The sequence below is a fragment of the Ixodes scapularis genome, unplaced genomic scaffold (genome assembly GCF_016920785.2).
Source record: "Ixodes scapularis isolate PalLabHiFi unplaced genomic scaffold, ASM1692078v2 PGA_scaffold11__112_contigs__length_91849675, whole genome shotgun sequence".
Lineage (NCBI taxonomy): Eukaryota > Metazoa > Arthropoda > Arachnida > Ixodida > Ixodidae > Ixodes > Ixodes scapularis.
Window position 1 is genome coordinate 30,772,401 of NW_024609837.1, and position 22,781 is coordinate 30,795,181.

General features: G+C 43.4%; 2 protein-coding genes across 3 annotated transcripts in view; one reads left to right on the top strand and one right to left on the bottom strand.

Annotated features, from left to right (window-relative positions):
- Positions 1-10,554, bottom strand: part of LOC8032070 (gelsolin, cytoplasmic) — a 104,466-nt gene extending 93,912 nt beyond the window's left edge. The window contains exon 1 of one of the 2 annotated variants that reach the window (XM_042288871.1): positions 10,215-10,554. In XM_042288871.1, the coding sequence (XP_042144805.1) occupies positions 10,215-10,286 (72 nt within the window). In that variant the 5' untranslated portion in view covers positions 10,287-10,554. The remainder of the gene's footprint in view (positions 1-10,214) is intronic. The other variant, XM_029993690.4, reaches the window with a different exon arrangement.
- A 6,206-nt stretch (positions 10,555-16,760) lies between these two features.
- LOC8032317 (hyccin) overlaps positions 16,761-22,781 on the top strand; it is a 38,318-nt gene continuing 32,297 nt past the window's right edge. The window contains exons 1-4 of the mRNA XM_029993691.4: positions 16,761-17,194; positions 18,876-18,953; positions 20,853-20,960; positions 21,621-21,755. Coding sequence (XP_029849551.3) covers positions 18,912-18,953; positions 20,853-20,960; positions 21,621-21,755 — 285 coding nt within the window. The 5' untranslated portion in view covers positions 16,761-17,194; positions 18,876-18,911. The remainder of the gene's footprint in view (positions 17,195-18,875; positions 18,954-20,852; positions 20,961-21,620; positions 21,756-22,781) is intronic.

Below are 22,781 nucleotides of genomic sequence, written 5' to 3' on the forward strand. Positions count from 1 at the left end.
TGCCTGCCTGCCTGCCTGCCTGCCTGCCTGTCTGTCTGTTTGTCTGTCTGTCTGTCTGTCTGTCTGTCTGTCTGTCTGTCCTAAACTAAAATTTAAAAGAAATAATTCCAACATATTTGAGCCACCCGCCCACTTTGCAATGCCTTCACTCTGCTTTGCAAAAAAAAAAAAAAGGGGGGGGGGGGTTCTGTTTTGGGGTATAATAATGTGGGTAAACTGCCCTGGAGACGGCAGCCATTTGCTTCTGATGCACCCACACACAAGCGTTGTCGCCGGTTTCCACGGCGGCGTCTCCGCGTCCGAGGCCGTTGACTATTTTCCTCCCGCAGGAAGGTTCTTGGCTCTCGTCCAAGACGAAACGACCGACACAAGCTGAGCATTAGGGCACTCCAGAGATCCCGACGGCGGAAGACATCCTAGGAAAACACGGCTTCCCTGGCACAGTAATATAAACGATTAGACAATTTGTGTCTGTCTGCTCGTCGTATACACCTTAAGTACGCTAATAAAAGTGTCTGCAGGTACATTCATGTCTGCTATGTGAGCCGCTGTTTTTGCTACTAGTCTCTGGTCTCTGTAGACATCGTTCGATCCTCAAACCTTTTGCCTGCACCTTGCCTAGGCTTGTCAGACTGCCGCTCTTGCAGAGAGCAGCCCTAACATCCTGCCGGTAGGGAAGGGGAAAGGGGGGGGGGGGGCTGCTGTCGGCACGGCGCAAGTGCAGACGGTTCACTTAACGCGAATCTCGTTTCTGCGCATGCGCATTGCCCACACCCGGCGTGGGTGAACGCGGACTTGTTTGTAAACAGAGCGTATGTGGGTCAAAGAACGGCAATATGTCGCGAAACATGTGATTTTAGGTTTTATGACGGTTTATTGTTTTTGAATCTTTTATTTTATCTATAGAAAAGTAATTAGCGCCTGTTGTGATCGCGAAATTATTGGAATTCGCATTTGAAGACCTCTAGGCGATCCAGAACGGCATGGATTTGAGTCATTCTTCTCTACGCGGTGCTGAAAGTTGTAACGTCGTCCGCCGTCATATTTACGTTGACAAATAGGCCTAACCATCTTCTCTCCGTCGTAGTCTTCTGTAGCTTCAATTTGGGATGGAAATTCATTAACAAAATATAATTTTGCGCACCGTGAAAGAGTAAAGCTACACATCTATGGTAACATTCGAATGCATTTTTCTTTTTGTGTAATTTTGGGGCATCTTGCCAGTTTGTGCACAATAATTTCTGTTCTTAATATTGTCCTATCACAACCAAATTTGGCATGCGTACATTTTAGAATATTTAGAATGCAACTTCAAGCTTTTGTTAGAATGTATATTCTTTTATATTTACAAAAATGTTAAGAAACTTTCGCTAACTCCTTGAAATAACATTTTGAAAGTTTTAATTATTTTAAAATCAAACAAGTGTTACGGACATTATTTTTGTTGTTCATTGCACTCACTGGTTAGGAAGGAGCGAATTAGTTTATTTTACTAGGCTTTTTCAAGTGTGCTGCCATGCCACGCGTGTGCACAAGGACACGTGCTTTTTATTTTTCTGCAGAAAACTGAGAACCAGCAAACAAGCTGCATCAAATCTAACGCAAGATTTATATAAAAAAAGATTGAGCACCATGAACTATACAAATTTAATTTCCATATCATAAATAATAAAAAGAAATTTCCCTGGCGCATGTCCCGTTAAGAGGAAGTTACCAACCTCCTGGAGCCCCTAACGGAACATCCAGCTAGAGTCCCAGGCGCACGATATATAATATTAAGACATTGTGTTGACTGAAGCTTCCCATCTCTGTATTCAAAGTCACATACTAATTTGCTGCATAAACGTTTAGACACAAAAAAAAAAAAAAAAGGTTTTGTTTTGGAATGGGTTTGGTGGGTTTGCTGTAGCTGGACAACTTAGGCGGCGCAGTACGGCTTCTAGCCTGGGAGTCTTCAACGTGCGCCACCTAGCAGCGACAACTTTTAACAAGAACATAACGTTCGAAATAATTGTGTTTTTATTTTGCTCATTTAAATATCACGGACGCTCGCTCTTAACTATTTTAGACATTCAGGGATGTACGCGACTGTTCCCACACCCAAAACTTAGAAAATAACTGTTTTTAAAAGTGTAATTGGACTTCATTTCAGTTGGGAAGAAGTTTTTCCAACTCGAATACTCGCTGTGCGTGTTTGGACTATCGTACCTAAGAAGTTTTTCGATTCTGCGAGGTTTCAAGGTAGCAGATATTTGATTCCGCGGTACTCTTATCTCAACCATACTTGGGTAGTAATTCAATTACAGTAATTTAATTACTGTATATTAATTACTTTTCTTTGTAATTTGTGATTGTCATTAATTACTTTCGGCTAAAAGAAATTGTAATTCTAATTTAATTACTTTCTAGCGTCAGTAATTGCAAAACTTCAGGCACGATTACAATTCCTTTTGCAAAACTTTGTGGCGCCGACGGAACATCTTTGAGAGCCTCAGCGCTCGCACAAGCGGCGTAGCTCTCGGTGAAACATTCGCACAAAGACACGCACTCACACACAGGCAGAATATAAATAGCGTCGCATTGTTTGTTGTTTTGTTGCTTACACTGGGGACTGAGAGACACTCCTTTTTGGAGCCTACCTCGACGGCGCCATGTAGCGCCGTCTGCAGTGCGAGCAGAAAACAATAGCGTAAACATGCCAAAATATCGAAAGAAAAGAATTGAGCTTCAGCTTTCAGCCGAGGTTGGGAATTTTAATTGTCTATGAAGTTTTTTTTTTTTTTTTGCCAGCTTTTTACGTTTTTCTTCCAGTACTGTTGCATATTTGTATCTTTGTATTTTCAAGTTTATTTCCTGTTGGTTTTATTCGGATATTATTCGCATAACCATTTTGGAGACTGACCTCGCATCTGTGAATATTGTCACCAACCGAATCGGGGCGATTCGGTTCTTATATCTTTCTGAGGCTTAATAATTTGAATTCAATGTAAATAATTTACAATACCATGATGCTCTTATGGCAATGCGGTCGTATTAGCGCGTGTGGATTTTATTTTCTGTTGACACTAGTAAAATATTCATATATGACTAATTGCCACTTTTTTTTTATTTTGTCTGGCTAACAAAAGTCTGTCAACCCAACTTTTTTTAGCGATCTGGCGTCTTCTAGCATATGAACTGATTCATTATTATTTATTAAAAATATAAGGACGTAGTACTTTATTGCCCCAAACCGTAAACTGCTTAATGAATTTAACAAAATTCACAAAAGGAAAGTACAATACGTGACATTTATGCAGCGATGCTTAAGCCTCCTCAAACATTGGGGCAAGGAACGAACAAGTATGTTGTATTTTATACAACTCGTTTAAAGTTCTATTGCCCAAGTCGGGTCGCTCTGAGAAAGAAGTAATTGTAAAGTAATTCCATTGCTTTTTAAAAGTAATTTGTAATTCTAAATAATTACTTTTCACGTAGTAGTAATTGTAATTGTAGTGAAACTACTTTTGAAGCAAAGGAATCGTAATTGTAATTAAATTACATTTTGGAAGTAATTTACCCATATGTATGATCTCAACGCGTGTAATGCCAGCAGTTACCACACTTGGGGGGGGGGGGGGGGGGGGGGGGGGGTACTCATAATCACACCTTCCGTCTTTTGTCCCATCGTAAAAAAAAAAAAGTTTTTTTTTTTTTTTTTTTTTTTTTTTGCGTGAGAATTTATTTACACAAGCAAAAACGTAAATCGTTCAATGTATAGTTCAGCTTCCTCGAGCCTCGCCAACGCAATACCTAGAATAGTAAAAGACTGTGGACTCAAATCTTGACGTTATCACATGCGGGGCCGCCAGTGTTCGGTTGGGCCTCGTGCTTCCAGTCCACGCGAAGAAAAGCGCCCGGCACCGGGCTTGGGCCCGATCGCCGGTTTAGCGCCATTTTAAATAATGTGACGATGTTCCCCGCATCTGTAGAGTAGGTTGTTCGCGGGCCTTGATGTTGCTGTAGTCACCGACAGCCTAAGAAACGCGGGCGGAGCTTATTATGTTAATTCACGCTTCCAGGTTCGTTATTAATTCTTGAGCTTTCTGATCGGCTCATGCCGCAACCTCATTGGCTCTGAAGGGATACTGATATGCTCGGAGGGCTCGCCATACTCTGCTACTTGTCAGTGACTACAGCTATATTTGCAGGCTATGCGGCGAGCAAGTCGCCTGCTTCCTACGAAAGACTTCTGGTGACGTCAGAACCACGCCGAGCTCTGATTGGCTTTCATGGAAGGATAGTGGGTAGACCTCAAAGCAAACTCTCTTGAGGTCTACCCACTATCCTTCAATCATAGCCAATGAGAGCTCGGCGTTCTCACGTCACCACAACCCCTGCAAAAGAAGCAGACGAACTTGCCCTCCCAACCCGCTGTTTACAAGTGTATTGGTCGCGTCTGCGCATGCGCCATGCCGACAGCAGCGCCCCCGCAGCGGTGTGGACGTCAGAGACGCGCGTTGGTGTAGATGGCGTTCGGGGGACAGACGCCATCTTCTCGGAGTTACTCATGCACGTTCGAACGTTCCACTTGGGCGACCGAGAAAGTTTTTCCCGAGCAGGACGACCTTGACCTCGAGACGCGGATGGCTGAAACGGGCGACGAGAATAGGAATGGGTAATTTCAATGCGAAAATAATCAACGTAACGGGCGGACGTTTCGGCGAGTTCTAGACCTCGTGTCGATCGTGCCACACGGACGGTAAGCAATTCAGAATTGTTAAGCATGACTTGAGTCAATGCAGTTCTTGAATTGAACGCTCCGCTGAACTAATAATTTAAACGGAAATGAGTCACAGTCAATTTAATTGACTCGTTGTTTCTTTTGCACGCGATTAACGGGGTGAAACTGCGTCGCGTGGACGCGTTTCGCATACAAATGAATGGAATAATGCGTGTTCTCTTTAATTTGATAGGCGTGTTTATCTGTACTAAAGATAGGACGCTTCTTCTGAGCAGACCGGTTCCTTGCCTCTGGACTCGATGATATTGGACGCCACCTGTCACAAATCTTGACGTGATGTTTGATATGTCTGCTGTTCTTCTCGGGGAATGCAGTCTGCTTGAACCTAGTCGTGGTTATCATGGCTGTCACGTTTTACCCTTTGCATAAAACCCTCGGCACAACAAATAATGTTTAAATATTTGTTTGTTTGAATTTAGGTCATTCTGGCTAACTTTTAACCTTCGTGTCGTGCATCATTACCAAGGTATCAACAGTTCATCAGAAGGTAAAATTAACAAATCAATGAACTGAATAAACTATTTAATTATGTGGCATGGTTGCATGACAGGGAGCACTAAAGTACGCCTTCAAATGTTTGGTCGATACATGACGATCTGACACCGGGAACAATGCGTGATTTGAGCACCATAACAATCTGTAAGCACCTTATTAGCTCTGAGGGATGCATTCAAAGGTTTTTGTAACGGAGAAAAGCCCGCCCCCCTCCTCCCCTTCCCCTTCCCCTTCCCCCCCCCCCCCCCCCCCCCACGACACACATACAACAAAAAAATTGTCCGCTTCCTTTTATTTAAAGTGTAATGCCTATATCACATGTGCGAATCTGTCAGCCGGTCGGGACATTGGGGGCATTTCAAAACCGTCATAATTGCGAATAAACCTATTTATAAATTAAGACATTCTTACAGATTTTCTTTAATACAAACACGGTATTATTAACGGGTTCAGAGCCATCTATCGCCAGATTCTTGCACACTTGGGCCGGTTGTTCAATGGCCGGCACACGGCTCAACCGGTATCCAAATATACTATATAGATGGTCAACACGCTGGTCACAAACGAGTCCGCGTCGGTCGACACTGCAGCAGGTGCGGGCACTGCGCGCGCGCAGAAACCATATCCCGATGAGATGACGCTTCTTTATGCATGCACCGCGCTGACAGAAGCGCCCTTATCGCCGTTGGCACAACCACGGAAAAGGCTTATCAGCGTTGTCTGCCCTATCCGTCCGTTTAAAAAGAACGAGCGCACGCATTATTGCTTTAGAGAAAAACCTGCCACGATCCTCGATCGACCGCGATAGCGGAAACCTGCAGCCTGCGAGCGATCTTGCCGTAACTATGGACATGGCACTTCAATTTCGTTTTTTCTTCTATTGATAGCATGCTATAGGTGCACCGGACGTAGGTTCCTGGACAACGCCGACACCACTTAGAATAAGCAAAGACCGTGTACTGGAACTCTGACGTCATCACAGCGAGATCGAGCGAAGACGCGGATTGGACACGAGTGCTACGTCATCCTTCGGCGGGGCCTCGCGTCCAATCGACGCGTCGAAGGACACGCTCGGGATCGGGTTCGGAACCGATCGCTGAGTTGGCGCCATCCGACTGGGATGACGTTCGGTGGACGTAGGGGAAGCTCTTTGCCGAGCTTTGAATATTTTATACTCTTTTCATCCTTAAGCTGAGACTGCAGCAAAAGCTAGAAGCTCAGCTTAAGGTAGTGCACGTATTTACTCGGGTCGTTCTTATCTCAAATTAAGTGGCGTTGTTAATTGGTGTCTATTGTTACCGCATTGTTTTACTACGAGGATTCAATTCAAGCCTTTCCCGCAGGAATAATCCCCAACGTACTTTTTTTTGTTAACTGTTTTGTCTATCATTTGATGTTGTTTTTATGTGCATCTGTTTTGCGCTTAAATAAAAAAAAAAATCGAACAAGAGAGATTTAAAACAGGTTGAACAGAAGCAACTCTTGTAAACAAATAAGAGCGTTGAGTTTTTTTTGTTTTTTTCTTTTTAAGTCCAAGTTCGTTTGTCAGTTACGTAATGTCCTGCTGCAAGCAAAATAAAACACAAAAGCAAAAGCAGTTCGTTTTCATCCATGTCACGCTGCGGTCAAATGCTCAAATGCGTATATAACCACATTCCATACCACACATTCTCTTTCTGACATGGATGAAAAGGAACGAAAGGCTCGGCATGCTGCGGCTCAGCGTCTACGCAGACAAGCACCACCAGAGCTTCGCCCCAATCAACATCATTCACCACGTGGAGATGCGGTTGTTTCTTTGTTGTTTTTTTTGCCCTACATGAGCACGGGAGCGCGTGCTCACGTGCTCGTGAGCACTAGCACCCGACGCCGGACATCAGACGGACATGCGGACATGGCTAGCCCCTAATAAGTTAAATTGAATTTATTGCATTTTTTTTATTGCCAGTCCGAATCCAAATGTGACTATGGGCAGGCCTTTACGTCACTGTATATGTTTCTTTGCGAGCGATAAATACTGAACTGAATTTAAGAGCAAGAACAAACCTGTGAAACGACGCTAAACAAGGGAGCTAAACACCAAAGTAGTGCAGCAAACAATAGACGTGTCTTCAAGAGGCCACCATGTCGGCACTGAAAGTGACATCTAACCTTTTTTTTTCTTTTTTTTTTCTTAATCTCATTTTTGGCCTATTCATTTTTGCTCTTTCACTGCTTTTTGGGGCAATCTCTTTTCTGTGCCATCTTACAAAAAACGGTGGCCAAATTGCTTTCATTTCCTGGTGAAATTACATTTATCATAACTTGCCTAAAATTCATGAAAAACAAATAATCATCGTAGAACCTATTTCCAGAGAAAATTCCCATTTATATATATATATATATATATATATATATATATATATATATATATATATATATATATATATATATATATATATATAAAGTCTTTACAATTATTTTGTCATCATTGAAACGAGAAACCCGGACAGTTTAGTTCTAAGATATTGCGAAATAGTTCGTTTAAAATTTAGTCTCCTTTTGTGTATCTTTTGAGCTTGTTCTTAAAGTCGATTGCCAGGTGCGCGTTTCACTCAGCGCTTTCGGGAATCCTGTTCGAGGAAACAAGGATAGCCAAAAAATATATATAAAGAAAATCGATTTATGAAATTACTTTTTGACGAGCTGGTTCGACCGTCTGTAGAGTAGATTGTTGGGCTAGTTGGTTTTGGAATTTGGAATACATTTTAGCGCTCAAAAAACAGGGACAAAGAGGCGAGAAACAGACAGCACAGTGCGCTACTAACAACTGATTTTATTACATGAAACGACACTTTTATACCATCTGGTATAAAAGTTTCACGACCTTTTGGCCGTGAAAATTTCGTAACCCTTCGAAAAGATGCTGAACCTCCTTTCCCTCCCACCTCCGTAACCCCCCAGATTGTTTCAGTGTGCCCCTCTTAATATTTTTATATTGTATGCCTTCGGCAACTTAATGTTTATATTATTTTATTTCTTTTTTCTGTCCTGCTAAATGAACTCTGGCGTCATTGCTCTGAACAGCGAATGCAGCTGTTTTGCAAACCCCTCCCCACATACTTTCCTGGTTGCATACGCTCTGCTAAATACTAAAGGTCATCATGGTTAAAAGTTATTAAGTAATTGACCTGAAATTAATGCACTTGAGTGGAAGGCACTACACCACTAAGTTACCTACCAGGCAGAGTAATGAATTACAGTGCTTAATTATTACATTTTAAATAATGAATTACATAACTTGATAATGAGTTTTTACATACCTTAACAAGAAATTACATTACTTACTAATAAATTACATTACTTCAGAATTCAAAAAAAGTTATTTCATTACATTACAGTAATGACATTGCGGCCCCCTCGGGTAATGACTGATATTTGAGCTGCTATGGCGGCATTGAGGCTCACATTGGAGAGTTCGTAAGCCACGCAATTTATTGTTGTTATATTGTCGATATTTCTGCATTCTATTCGTGTACTTCTGGCATGCCATCTGTTTTTCTCTCATAAACCTGTAGTGTTTGGCTTCTTTTATAGAATTACGTTATTTTGTGTTCGTTTCTGGAGATTATGTCTCGTTCATTTCCATGGGTACTTTGGCCACAAGAACAATCAGTATCAAACATTTTAAGATTCAGAAAACAAAGTACGGACTCTCGTTGTTTTCAGTAAACTGTAAATTCTAAAAAAAAAAAAAAAAAGAACAAATAAAAACACTTAAGTTATTGTGGTCACCAAACTAGTAAACTGACAAAAATAACAGTGCTTTTTACAGCAATTGTTAAATTGCGTTTTACGCCGAGCGTCCCAGTAATCTAATCAACGCGTTTCGATAAGGAGATATTGTGCAACATACCCCTACTGTATTTCACTTAGACGTGAATTACAGGAGCTTATGTATTTTACTCCCAGTTCATCTCTCTGATACTTTTCTGAAGAAAGTACAGGGGCTGATATCCAAGGCCATGTATCAAATTCGGTTTAGGGTAAGCGACGACGACACTCGCCAGAACTACATGTAGAACTAATAATAATTACGAGCCTTTGCTTCTATGACCAAAGGCTGAATTGTTGTATATCGTTTCGTGAACTAAGCCATCTTTATTGTATTGGTATTCATATCATAGAATCTCGTACGTTTAACGGAAACGAGGGAGTACAACGATTATGTTAAAAAGAACATTTGTTTCGAATGTACGTCATGTCCGATTGTAGCTTATTTGAAGTATGTTTCATCGAAGACAAAGATTCTATTAGCTAATTTACTCACCGCTCGTAATGAATTTGTTGCTGTTTTCGCTTTTCGGTTTTCAGTCTGCTTTGTGTGCACTGCAACTTCTTCAAAGTGAAGTTGTTTTTGTGTTCGCAGTGCGAAATATGATCATCCTTGTGTTTTCAGTGACCTTGCACTTTTTATTCCTAGCGTCTCCCCATCTTTCTTTTTTAACAGTTTTTTTTTTCGAACTCAACACTCCCCTGTTGCTGTGGTCAGAATTCTATCCTAGACATGTTTATTAAAAAAGGAAAAGAATAACGTGCGCTAGTCCTCATTTGGACCCTAATAGTATGTCCAAGTAAATGACGAACTATTCGCGAAATTCGCAAAAGCACCAAGGAGCATGTTGGGAATGTTGTAACACGCACTGCACGCGCTCGCCTTGTCCCTGTGAAAACTTTGGAGTGAATTACATAAAAAATGACGACGATGAATTTTTGTTTAAAGTGCTATTAGATCTAGATTTCTGCGTTATAAACTTTTTTTTTTAAATTCTTATGAAACAAATTTGCACGTGATGTGCGAGTAACCACGAACGCAGCATGCGTGCATGGGAATTTCCCAAATGGGGCAGGGTCACACATCACATAAACAATTCCTAACCAAAAACAAAAAAGTCACCTCGATTCTCCAGATGGTGAGCCCAGGCTCCTGTCCCGCTCCTTCGAACGCCGGGTCCGTGACGAGAACCATCTTGCGATCCTTCACTTGTTTACCACAGTCGCGAGGAAGCTCAAGAGCAAAGGCAAGCGGGACACCGGCTTCTGTCCAGGAAGAAGTGAACACACGCGAAGTTGCGAGGCGAAGGGGGCTTGTTCACTCGGCGACGTCGTCGCGTGTTGTGAAGAGGAAAACGGCACAACTGGTTTTACTTCGCCGACGATCCCCGAAGCAGCCGAAGCGGCCAAAGTGGGACGGGCTCGGGGCGCCGCCGCGTTGCCTGGCAACGATAAGTAGAGGTAGAGTCACAAAGCGTCGGAAGCTGTTTCGGTTTCGGTTTCTTTGCCATCTATTGGCTTACTTTTGAACTATTTTCGCTCAATTGCGAGTGGTCCCGCTAGATGGCAATCAGCGCCATAAGAGCAAATAAGCGGCAGAAAGGGAGGTTGGATGGGGTGGTGGGATTCAACTCAAGAAGGTAGGGCGAGGGTAAGACGGGCCGGGGAGGAGGAAGCAGGCGGAACCCTAAAGAAAAAAGGAGATTTCCCCGTCTCTTCTCCAGCGTTCCCGTCTGCTTCCTCCTACCAATATTACTCCAGACACGTCTCTAGATACGGCTCTGGATATGATTGTAGGTACGACTCTAGATATGGGTCTGGATATACAGGGTGTCACAAAAAAAAGTCTACAGTGTTTTTATCGCCGCAAAGATAAACTAGGCATCGCCGAACTCTCATTCTCCGCCCTAAGGTAGCGCTAGAGGTCACAACCAGATGCCTAGGATTCAGCCCGATCCGATACCTTATTCAAAAGTTATAAGTAATTTTCTGAAAAATTTAATGGGAAAATGGAGCCCATTTTTGCCCGTTTTCGGTTTCTGGTGCCATAGAGCCCCATGTATCCGAAAACTCCGTCGGCCGCCATTTTCCCGTTGAAATTTTCAGAAAATCACTTTTAAGGTTGAAACTTTGGCATCTGGTTGTGACATCTCTAGCGCTACCTTTGGGCGGAGAATGAGCGTTCAGCGATGCCTAGTTTTAAATATGACTCAAGCTATTTTGGTTTTTATTTCCTCACGTATTCAACTATCACTAAGCGACAGACAACTTCAGAAACGCAGGGCGTGGCAATTGACGTGCATATTATCATGTCCGCAGTCAAAGAGAATGTGGGATTGGCTGATAAGGACACCTAGGAACTAATCGCGCATTTTGTGTTGTTGTTTATTGCACAGAGGGGGGCCCGCAGGCCAAGGAAAGGGGGGGGGGGGGGGCGTTAAAGGAATGCGGAGAGTCCGGCGGCAATCAGGAAGCGTGTACGTACTAAGCAACGTACTGCGTTTGCATGGACTATACCAGTTTAAATTACCGAGCGGGTTAACAGCTGGATCGAACGCACTTGAAGCAATGCTCTAAAATATCGGTCGCATGCAACGCCACTGTCAGTCACCACGAAAGTGTGGGGCACCTGTGCTGTGCTGTGAAAATATTGATAAAAAACATGCCATCGCCAAAAATTACAAAGAAAAAGAAAAGAAAAAAAGAAGCGATTTGCTTAAATACAACGTCAACGAGGGTCATTGTGACTTAAACAAGGAGCGGGACAAAACGTCAATTATTGTCTCCCTCACTTTCTCTGTCTTTGCTAGATGAAACGACCCGTGCTTTTTCATTTCACTGTGAAACAGACAACTTTCTGTAGGTCAAAAGAAACATTCCAGGTAGTAATTGTAGCGTTTGTCTGAAACAAGTTATTAAACAAAAAGTAAGGGCGCAAACGAGCTGGTGTACATTGCACATGGTTGAAAAAACCCCGAGACTGCGGGTAAACGACACAACACTCAGGGGCGGATTTAGAGGGGGGATACGGATGTCCTGACCCCCCTGTTGATTTCTGCTTGTGTACAATTTAGGGCGTGAAACGGGGGAGAGGGGGAGGGGGTTCCTAAACATATGGCACTTTGACCAACACCTGACCCCCCCCCCCCCCCACCTCAGGAAATTCCTGCATCCGCCCCTGACAACACTAAAAAGTCTCTAGAGACTTTTTAGTGTTGTGTCGTTTACCCGCAGTCTCGGGGTTTTTTCAACCATGTACAAGTTATTACTTTCATATTTTCAGGAAACAAACCTGTCACACGGCCGTAGCCGAAACGGGACCATCACCAGAAACATGGACAGAAACGACTGGTCGCAATTAACTGCCTAAGCTTGTTGACCTTTCGTGGTCGTCGTACAGAGTCTGATCACTAATCAGTTATATTTTTCGTCGTGTTGTATGTAAGTTTAGACAGCAGGAAGTACATCAGCCCCAGTGGGTGTCTGGTGTCTCATCTATAGATGAGCAATTCAGCCAGCGCAGTACAATTACCGCTAGCCTGCCAGCCTGGGGTCTTTAACCTGCACCACGCAGTAGTGATACACGACCGCACGCCGGCACGATGACCTTACAGATCGAAGCGGCAGTTGTAACCCAGAATCCATCTGCAACGAGAGTTTTCGCTCCACGTGCTCCGAGCCGTGGCGCACGTTCGGCCACCAAACCCCCAGCCCGCAGCAACTTCAAAAATATTCGTTAGGACTCCTCTTTGGGAGATCGCATTAGAGCAGTGGTTCTCAAATCGCATCCTAGGGTTTCGCAAAGACCTGTCTCATCAGTCAAGCCCGGCAATATAAGTTGTCTTTTTTTACATTGAGAAGAAACGTTCCAATTTTTGTGTGATCTCGTGTGTGTATTTAAATGAGATAAGTCTACTTCACACTAGCAATTATAGTTACATTAATTTATGAAATCGTTATCATGATTAACCTACACCTTTCTGACATAAGTGATACATCAATAGGTGTTTTACGGTAAGTTAAATACGTTGCTGCTTGGTTATTTGAGGTTCGCAGTCACGTGTCTGTTAGAACATAAAGGTTGTAATCAATACATTGGGAATATCGCTCATTTGAAGCTCCAACACGAGCGGCAAAGTTTAATGCTCTCCAACACCCTTTAGATGTAGGATCCGAAGTGCCAATGAGTGTGGCGCACTATTTGTCAATCACTGTTAGGATCTTAGTGGGTGTTGAATTTTTAAGTTCAAAAGTGAAAAAAAAAAAAAAAATATGGGAATCAGTGACCATTTTTTTGCACTTTCTCATTTGCTTTTATTCAGTGTTTCTAGATACTTACTTTCAGATTGTAAACTACCATGAGCGCTTGCTTGCAGATCCTAAATCTCCCCTCCACCTCTTTCGATGCCCGTAATCGTTCTCATTGAAATTACACTTTATTTTGCACGCAACGGCTGCTTCGAAGACGCGCTGCATTGTCTACAAACAAAGTGATTGCGGGTTTCATCATCTGGGGACGAAAGTTAGACAAAGTGGGAGAAAAAGGGGAGGGGGGTTGTTTGTCAGTGTATCTTTTGAAGTTGAAGTCTGCTGCTAAACCGTCACCCCCATGCAGGTGTTCATCTCATATGGTTTCAATCAACACATTTTTGGCTCCGTCAAAGTATGCACTCAAGAGTTTCAATAAAAGTACATGCACCCCTTAAAGATACATAACTTGAAATTATAAAACAGCGAGGACGAGGACGTGAACAGGACATCTTTCATTCAGCAACAACATAGAATGGTACAACGATAAAACCGCCCCCCCCCCCCCCCCCCCCCCAGAGGTTTCAACGCTCTCAAAGAGGGAAAGGAAATAATTGTTATAAAGGAAAGGGAATTTACTATAAATATAAAAGTTTAAAAAGCGGCGGCGTCACGACGAGGTATCACTAATCTATAGTTATCTCTGATTACTTAGAATTCGACTCTGTCATTGTCAATGATAATGAAATGCAGACATATTGTTGTTTGGAGTCCCAAGGCGAAGTGTACTATAAATATAAAAAGCTCTGGCGTCACGACGAGGCGTCAATAATCTAGTCATCTCTCGTGTTAGGAATTCGACATGTTTTTGTCAATGATAATGAAGGTGCAGCAATGTCGTTTACAGTCCCCATGGCAAATGATTCAATGACTTCTCTCTCAAATCTGTTGTTGTGCAGCTACGAAGACGCAATTTCTGTCGATTTCCTTAAAGAATTGACAGGAAGGGCAGTCGTTTTGAATGTATGTACATCGTTTGTTGGGATACACATCCTACATAGATTTCAATCTTGCCACGGCCCACGCGCAGTTTGGTGGGGTCGCCAGTAATTTTTGTTTCTTGGTGGGAGAGGGTAGGGCGTGTCAAAATGCATGTGTATATTATCGGAGCTGTCATTTTTAACCCTGGAGAGTGGGGAAACAGTACAGGACAACTGTCCTGCATGTACTGTTTCCCCACTATCCAAAGTAAAATAAAAAAAAATAGTTCGTAATTAATTTGCCTGTACCTTGCATTGCCAATACCTGGATTTTTTTTTGAAGGGAAAAGGGGGGGGGGGGGGGGGGTGTCAAAAGTCTCATATCCCCCCCCCCCCCCCCCCCCCCCCCCCCCCACCCCACCCCCTGGCAACGCCACTGGTCAACATAGGGTGACCACCTTCCTGTTACCGAAATGCGGGACACGCGTGGTCGGGGGAAGGAGGGGGGGGGGGGGGGGGGTGGTTAGAGGAAATTTATGAACACTTACACAACGAACCAAGGCTCTGTTAATCCGTTGATTATCCTGTACTGGTTATACACCTGCTAATTGTATTGCAGCAATTAAGGTCTAATAATTTCCACTACCAGTGATATTTTTAATGCCAAACATGTTATAAGTGTGTCGAAGTTTAGGACATAACAGTTGACTGTATCATAACTCAATGCATCAAATGGAAATAATAAACAGTAAATCTTTTTCGGGTCCTTGTTTCCTGTCAACGCTTACTTTTACCAACATGGTCCTACACAAATGTTTTAACATAATGTTCTTTCTCGATCAATGCGAGTGTAACTGTTTTTACTAAAAAAAAAAGAAAAAATCCACAGCAACCCTTTTACATTGACATAGCAATTTGAAAATAATTATAATATTGTGTATTCAAACTTTTGGCGAGATATTTTTCTTACGATATTTTTCCACCAAAGGGAGAGGCACAACGGCGCATGCGAGTCGGATCTCCTGCAACAACCACGGTCGCTTCCCGCAATGCTTGGATAGAAAATGGCGTACCACTGCGATTCACATGAATACCAGTGACCTCGGCGTTTCCCCGTGCCCCGTTGGTGGGCAGTACCATGAGTTGCAGAGTAAATTTTACGACAGTGTGAAATGCGGGACATTTTGAAGATTTCGGAATTTCTCGCGAGACGCGGGACGCGAGCCCTCAATGCGGGACAGTCCTGCGAGTCGCGGGACGGCAACAAAGCCGTAGTGCTGATAGATCAGCGAAGGCCAACGCTGGTCAAAGATTGGACACGACGATTCCGTCAACGTTCGGCTCAAACTGGACTCGAAGCTGGCGCAGCACTTGTTTCCAATCTGTGTTCAGCGTTGGCCCTCACCGGTGACGCAAAAATGTCAGCACTACGGCCTTGTCTTCTTATACCCCGTTCCACCTTCAGTCCAAGCGCTGTGGACGCCATGAGCTATCCCAGCCAATCCAGCGCCGGGAGAAAATCGCGTGACCTGCCGGTTGGGCAGAGCGACGCAGGGAGTTCAGGGTCACATGACACTCTCTCAACGCTGGATTGGCTGGGATGGCTCCTGGAGTGCGCTGCGCTCGGACTGAAGGTAAAACAGAGCTAGGGAGCCTTCATGTGCGGCTTGCTAGGGTGGTGCCACCCTTTGTAATACCACTCGCCGACAAACCAGCAGCCATTTTGTTCCTCGGCGATAATCCGTGAGGCTTATAACCCTCCCGGAAACAAGCACCTTATCTCAGAACTTCGGAGCAGCGTTGTGGAACCCACGGAGGGAGGATTAGCATTTTCCCCCTCGGATGGGATTACCGATGGACACAAAGGCCACTTTCCGGCGCACGGGGAAACAATGAGAGAAACAAAATGGCGGTTGAAGAGGGTGTGGGAAAGGGAAACAGGCAGTTGGCCTCACTCTATGCGAAGCGCACATGAAGGCACTCTAAACAGAGCATAGTAGTGGTGTTGCTCTGGCGCACTTCGCGCTCCTTCAACTTTCACCATTATTCACAGCATAATGTACTCCGCAGTGTTTGATAGCGACCAGCCCGCCTCTTTACGACTTGAAAGTCAATAATGGTACTACTACCTATTATCCAAGAGTTCGAATCCCACCCATGCCTAAAAGCTATTTTCAACATCCGAAATTCCCGCCTTCCCGCTATATTTTTCCGACATTGAAGATGGCGCCACAAACCAAAACAGCAAATTTTGATGAATTACCTAATCCTCGTCATTTTCTTTCCTCAGTATTCAAATCAATAAAACTAAAATAAACATTCAATTATAGAAATTTTAATTTGTGTAAGTATTGATTTACCAGTGTACTTATTCTTTTTATTTTTTTTTCTAATTGGGTGGCGATCGTGGCTAGGGAGGCCCCTTACGGCAAACAGCTATATTATCGACGCAGGCGCAAAGTCTCGTGTGCTTTGCCCGTCGGAGGCACGTTTCGTGGGTGTCGTACGCTCGGTGTTGCCTTGCTCGTGAGTCCTCGTCGCCTAACCTCACCGACGTCGGAAAAAAACAGCACCAAGACCCTCCCGACTATTCCAGGCAATCGAGAACCCCAATATTCACCGTGAAAGTGAGCGAAACAAATTTTTGTTCGCGGGTTAGGCCTGTACCTTCCAGCGAAGAAAAAAAGCCAACAAACGAAAAACAAGTCACCTGCCGCAATTTTGACACCTGACTGTAGTGATCACGTCAAACACGTCAACTCAAGGCTCTCCGAGGTTCAACTACACGGTTACGAGTGAAGCAAACACAGACAGAAATGAAAACGCTTCAAGTGTTTACTGAAGCTCGCAGCACGCTACTGACTGCATAGTGAAGGTAAGAACTGTGTTTTCTTTCTCGACGACAGAGAAAAAAAAAAACAAGCCTATTTCGACGTCGGGCGGTGGGGCGTTTTACCCCAACACGCTCGCGTTTTCGCTCTATACACCGGCCGCGCTCAGTCGCGAAGCGATACACGGTTCAGTTGCGTGCAACTGACCCCCAATCGCTGATCAGTTCCTTCAAAATATTTCGAGGAAATCTCAGTTCTGACACTCCTATCCAGGTCTGTGACTCATAGCGATACACGCCCATCCTTCGAACGTTTTGTTCGCCTTTGCTACACCGTATCCCTTTTTTTATCGCGGAGTGAGACGAGCTTTCGTGTCGTGAACTTGACCTTCGAGTTGGTTTTTTTCTTTATTTTTGTGTCGCAATCGAGTATCTTCTTGACCACCTGTTGAAATAGACGATTGTGTGATTTGAATGCGAATCTCCGCTTCCTCGGCCGCGCAAAGGAAACTGTCCCTCCGCATGTTGTCTGATTTTTTTCCCCCCGTTCTACCAACTTATCGCTACAGGAAAAGAAAGGTGCTTATGTTAAGTGTGGTACGATGTAACGGTCCGTGTGTTTCGATCAAGGGCGGGGCACTCGGTTTGCGTGTAATTAAGCGCGACGCTAATTACGTTTAGAAGATCGATATACGACACTAATCAGCGGATGAGCTCGAACTGAACGTGAGCGCTGCTGTAGTTTTACCAACCGTCTTTTATACAAGGTTCGCTTCGCGTTTGGGTTTTTTTGTGTTTTTTTTTTGTTTTTATCTTCCACCTGCTAGACGGCAAACACATTTTCGCTACTTTGGTGATGCGCGCGTTCAGCTGTTCACCGAATACATCCCAGGCAAACAAATCGTAAATCTTGGCTGTCGTACTCGCTAGGTCGCAGCTTGGTGGGTGCCTCCACTTAAACATAACGAGAATTTCAGTCTTCTAACAGGTAAGTGCAAAAGCTGCTGCACATATGGCTTTTTAAGTCAATTAGTAGGCTGTCCGGTTGTTTTTGTTACACCGCCAGTGTCAACGTACAGTTGGTCTTAGTAGTTTTTTTTTCCTCTGAACTCGACGGAAAATAAAATGTTATATTGGTTCTGACAGGGAGAGACGTGTAACGATGCAAAAGATTATCAATGTAGACTGGTCAACACTGTTTTGATATCGTAAATGACTGAAGTTTCCTAAAACACGCGACTTGGGAAAGGTCGCAAAAAATGTATCATCTGGATATATCAGTATATTGTAACAAACACATAGCAGATGAGTAAAATTTTGTGCCCCCTCCAAATATTCCTCAAACCAACACTTCACGAAATTTTAAAAATATTGAGCCTGCAGAAATGAATTTGACTCCAGTGATCTGTAAGGTCATGAAGGAAACAAGCTTCCTCGTTACCATGTTTCATGTTTATTGGCTCATGAGCAACCTTACTGCATTGAAGGCAGCAATATTGTTTGTGTCATCTTTGGTGTGTTCTCTGGCCTTAAAATCTTTTTGTAAGGAGGACAGTGGTACTTTACATTTCGTGTCTCACTGTTTTTCTCCTGACCTATTGTTTTTGTTCTGGTTGAACTTAGACGACCAATTTCTAAGTGAACTTAAAAGTAATTTTCTTGTTTCTTAGTTCATGTGGTTCTTGTTGATGGTGACATTCCTTTCTCATGGTTTTGTTGTTTTCAGAGGCACCTAGACTAAGCGTAGGACGATGTCCTACCCATGGCTGACTCCATTGTGCGAGATTTCCTCGTCGACTGCAAGGCAAGTGCATTTCATAGAGCTTGTATATTAAATCCCGAGGAAAAAGTCTGCCATCATCCAATATTTACCTGTCTCCTCAAAACGTTAGGGCGTAGAGGCAGACATTGTTAGTCTGGTAAGCCAGGCTAGCTGGTGGAAGAAATCTAAAAAATTGCATAATACATTTTATAACAATAAGCCCACAATAAAATGTTTCCTCCTGTAGAGTAAATTTAGAGCTGCTCCTGTGGTTCCATCTGTCAATAAGTTTCTGTTTGCACAGATGTTTGTTCTGGGCACTTTTCCATATTTCTTTATTTGGCACTCTTCGGTTTTGTATAAAAATGAAGAAGAAAGGTGTCTGCTTACTCAAGTAAACGAAGAACTCTGAAAAAATGTGCATTTGTAAGTTAACTGAATAGTAGCATAGCTTGCTTTTTCTTTCAATCCCACTCCCTCCCCCTCCATGTTTGTTTTCTACGCTGTAAATTATGGTAACCCTACATCTGTGGTTCATCATAAGGTGAAATGGAGGATAGTTGTTTCTAGCTTTATTTCACACAAACACACAGGTGACTGGCCTTCTTAGAATTAAATGTTGAGTTGTCAAGCAGTTGAACAACTTCGTTACATTGCTGCACAGTGAGCTTGCCTAACCTTGTGTCTACCTTCTTTCTTTGCTCTTGCATCATTTCGTTTTCCTGTTCATTCTCTCAGAGCCGCCTAAGTGACTGTGGGACAATGCTTCGGTCTGTGGATCCCCAGTTGTTAGGTCTGAATTAATCCGGGCCGAGCCCTATGTAACAGAGATTTTGGTTGCACGACAGAAGATCTCCGGGTGGTCGACTAATCCTCAGCCCTTTGCCAGATGCCCTTCATTGATTTGGCATGTGAAACCCCCAGTTTGCCTTTCATTCTTTCTCTCGAATCTCGCCCTTGGCGCTCGCCGTTTACCGCTCTCTACTGCAGTCTGCCCCCAGGGTGCGCTCAACAGGTGCTGCTTTTCAGGACTGCCGTGGCTCTCTCTGTCAAAATATTTCTTTCCAACTTCTGTACTGCATGATTAAAATAAATTTTAAAAGCATATTTCTCACCCCTAAAAAGTCTCTGAAAAGAATCAACTGGTCTTTATATTTACTGTTATAACAACGGTACTGTTACAGTCATTGGTAGACTTAAGGGAAGGAGTTTTGATCGAAAGCAAGACCGAGCATAATAATTGTGACAATATGAAAAATATTGACCGTTTCTTCATGACAAATGGCTTGTATAAAGTATGGCACAGCTAGCACAAACAGGCAATCACAGATTTTCCTTTTTTTTTTTTTTTTTGCAGCTGAAACGTCATTGAAACCAGTGCACTAAAATCTTGTTACTCTGACAACAATATTATGGCAGCTGCCTTATGCCTGCTTGAATATGCATAGCCTACATGAGTAATATATTGTAGAGCCATTCCTACATAATGACCTATTCAGCATTAATTTTTTCCTTGCACCTTCAAAGATTGAAATGACCTACCCACTGAAATAGTAAACTCTAATTCTTTAACCTCATTATTAAACTGTGTAAGACAACACTTCAACATTGAGTGAATGCTAGCTTTGTTTGGCTTGTATGTATTTTTGTTTGCATTTTCTTTTTTCCACATCTTTCTTCCATACATTTGTGACATGTTGCAATTTAGATTGTTTTCCAATATAACCACGTATATGTTTCTGTATTATCATTTTTGTACCTTTCCTGGAACGGCTCTATACAAGGACCAGTGGTATAAATGAATAAAATAAAAATACAGTTGTTTTGATTCTAGCTCACAAGTTGTGGTTGGTGATGTTGCTTGAGAAAGTGGGTCAACATGATGACTGCACTGATATTGCGTCCCCTATACTATTGACGCCGGCTGTTCCTCTCCTGCAGACTGTGACAGATGCTGAAATCCACTCCTTTGCAAGCACGCTCCGCGAGAACAATGAGCTGATTGACGCAATCATTCTGGTGCTAGAAGAGAAAGAATATCATCATGAGGTGGGTACTTCTTTATTTTTCCCCAAAACATGCTCCCGGTATGAAGTGGGGGGGGGGGGGGGGGGGGGGGGGCACATATTTTTTCAGATTATATGCTATGTATGCCCACCATGCTTTTATTGTCCCATTTAAAGTTGCTTTGACTCTGTCGGCTAACGGTATTGGTGGGCTGTTCAGCCATACTCAGGGACAACTTTTGGCGGCATTTCCTCAAAATGTTTCACCGTAAAATACCGAGCAAGCGCCCGCACAATAGATGAAGTTGATCGTGAAAATTGAGAAATGGGTGCTTGTTAGGTCATCAGTTTTACTTATGTAAGTACTGTGCATATTTTTCAGATGTGGCAACATTTGGAGGTAGACACTTAGTGTGGAGCGGGCGGATGCTCGGTATATTATAGTGATCCCGGCTCCTGCATATTTTGCCTTCCGGCAGTCATTATTTTTCCTATGATTGGAACGATTCGTTCATCAGCATATTTCAACTTTTTCTCCTTTTCGAGACCATGGAAAGACGATTAAAATAAATTGTATCTACTAGATATACATGCATGAATGTAAGTGTGTTTTGCAACTTAGTTACGTTTCGACTAGTCGCCCTTTTAAGAGCAACTTCAGCAGTGCTGGATGGGAGACATAGCCTTGTGCACCCGCACGCAGTTCCTCGAGCCCCTGTGTGAGCAGCTCTTTGCCTTCTTCAATTCGACGGAGGACGCCCTTAGCCAGTTTGCCCACTTCTTCCTGCCCTGCGTGCTCGGCGTGTACTTCAGCTCCCTCCACAAGAAGGACCGCAAGGTGAGGCCCCCTGCGGCAACCCAATGAAACAACCACTGAAGGGACCATGAAACAAGTTTGCCGTGTTTTGGTAGCTTCAACTCACTATAGAAGAGGTACCGCAGCTTCCTATGGAAGAATGACTGCAAAGTGAACAAGTTGACCAATAGAGGCCCCAGGTAGCGGCATGGGGGGGGGGCACAGTAGAGTTGCCACCTGCGCAGTAATGTCTGACCGGCACGGTCATTGTTTTTCTTTATAAAAGGTGGTGGTTGCTAGTCTAGCTGTCATTTGCCTTTTTTTTTTTCAACGATCCATTTCAACGACCCAACGATCCTCACCCCACACGCGCACACGATTTGTGTGCGCGTGTGGGGTGAGGGGGGAGGGCATTTATAACTATGTTAAGCGAAAAATAGGGACTCTAACCAAAGGTTTATTAAACATTTACCCGACGTTTGAGAACAGTTCGGTGCCTTGTTCACTAGTGAGTGACGGAAAGAACACTCGTCGCTTAAATGCACATATGGGTGTATGAGGCTTTGTTGACGTCACACACTCCTGAGATGTAGCTGCTGTGCAGGGAGCCTGAAGAACAATTCACGTTCCCCTTTGTGCGTTGAATGAACCAAGACTCGACGAAGAGCCGCTTTCTCCCATTCTAGACCATCAACATTATCAGGCATATAGATATATGGATTGTCTATTTTGAGCTAATTTTGTATATAATGTCCTGATGCGGTGGAATTCTTTATTTAGGTGCAAAGAAGGCATCATTTTCCTAAAAGTCTGGCGCGTTTACTATTCAGTGTAACACATAGAAAGTCTTTGCGATTTACCGTAGGAGATCAGGGTACGGCAAGCAAGACGTCACTTTGAATCCGAGGACACGGTCCTTTTGTGATTCGTGATTCAAGAGGTATGAAAACATGCTCGCATTATACGAATTCACGGCTGACCATGAGCTTTCAAACTTGTGCCGGTACTCATGGTCTATACCTGCGTTCACTAGTCGAAGCTTTAGAACCAGCGATTTTTGAAAATAAT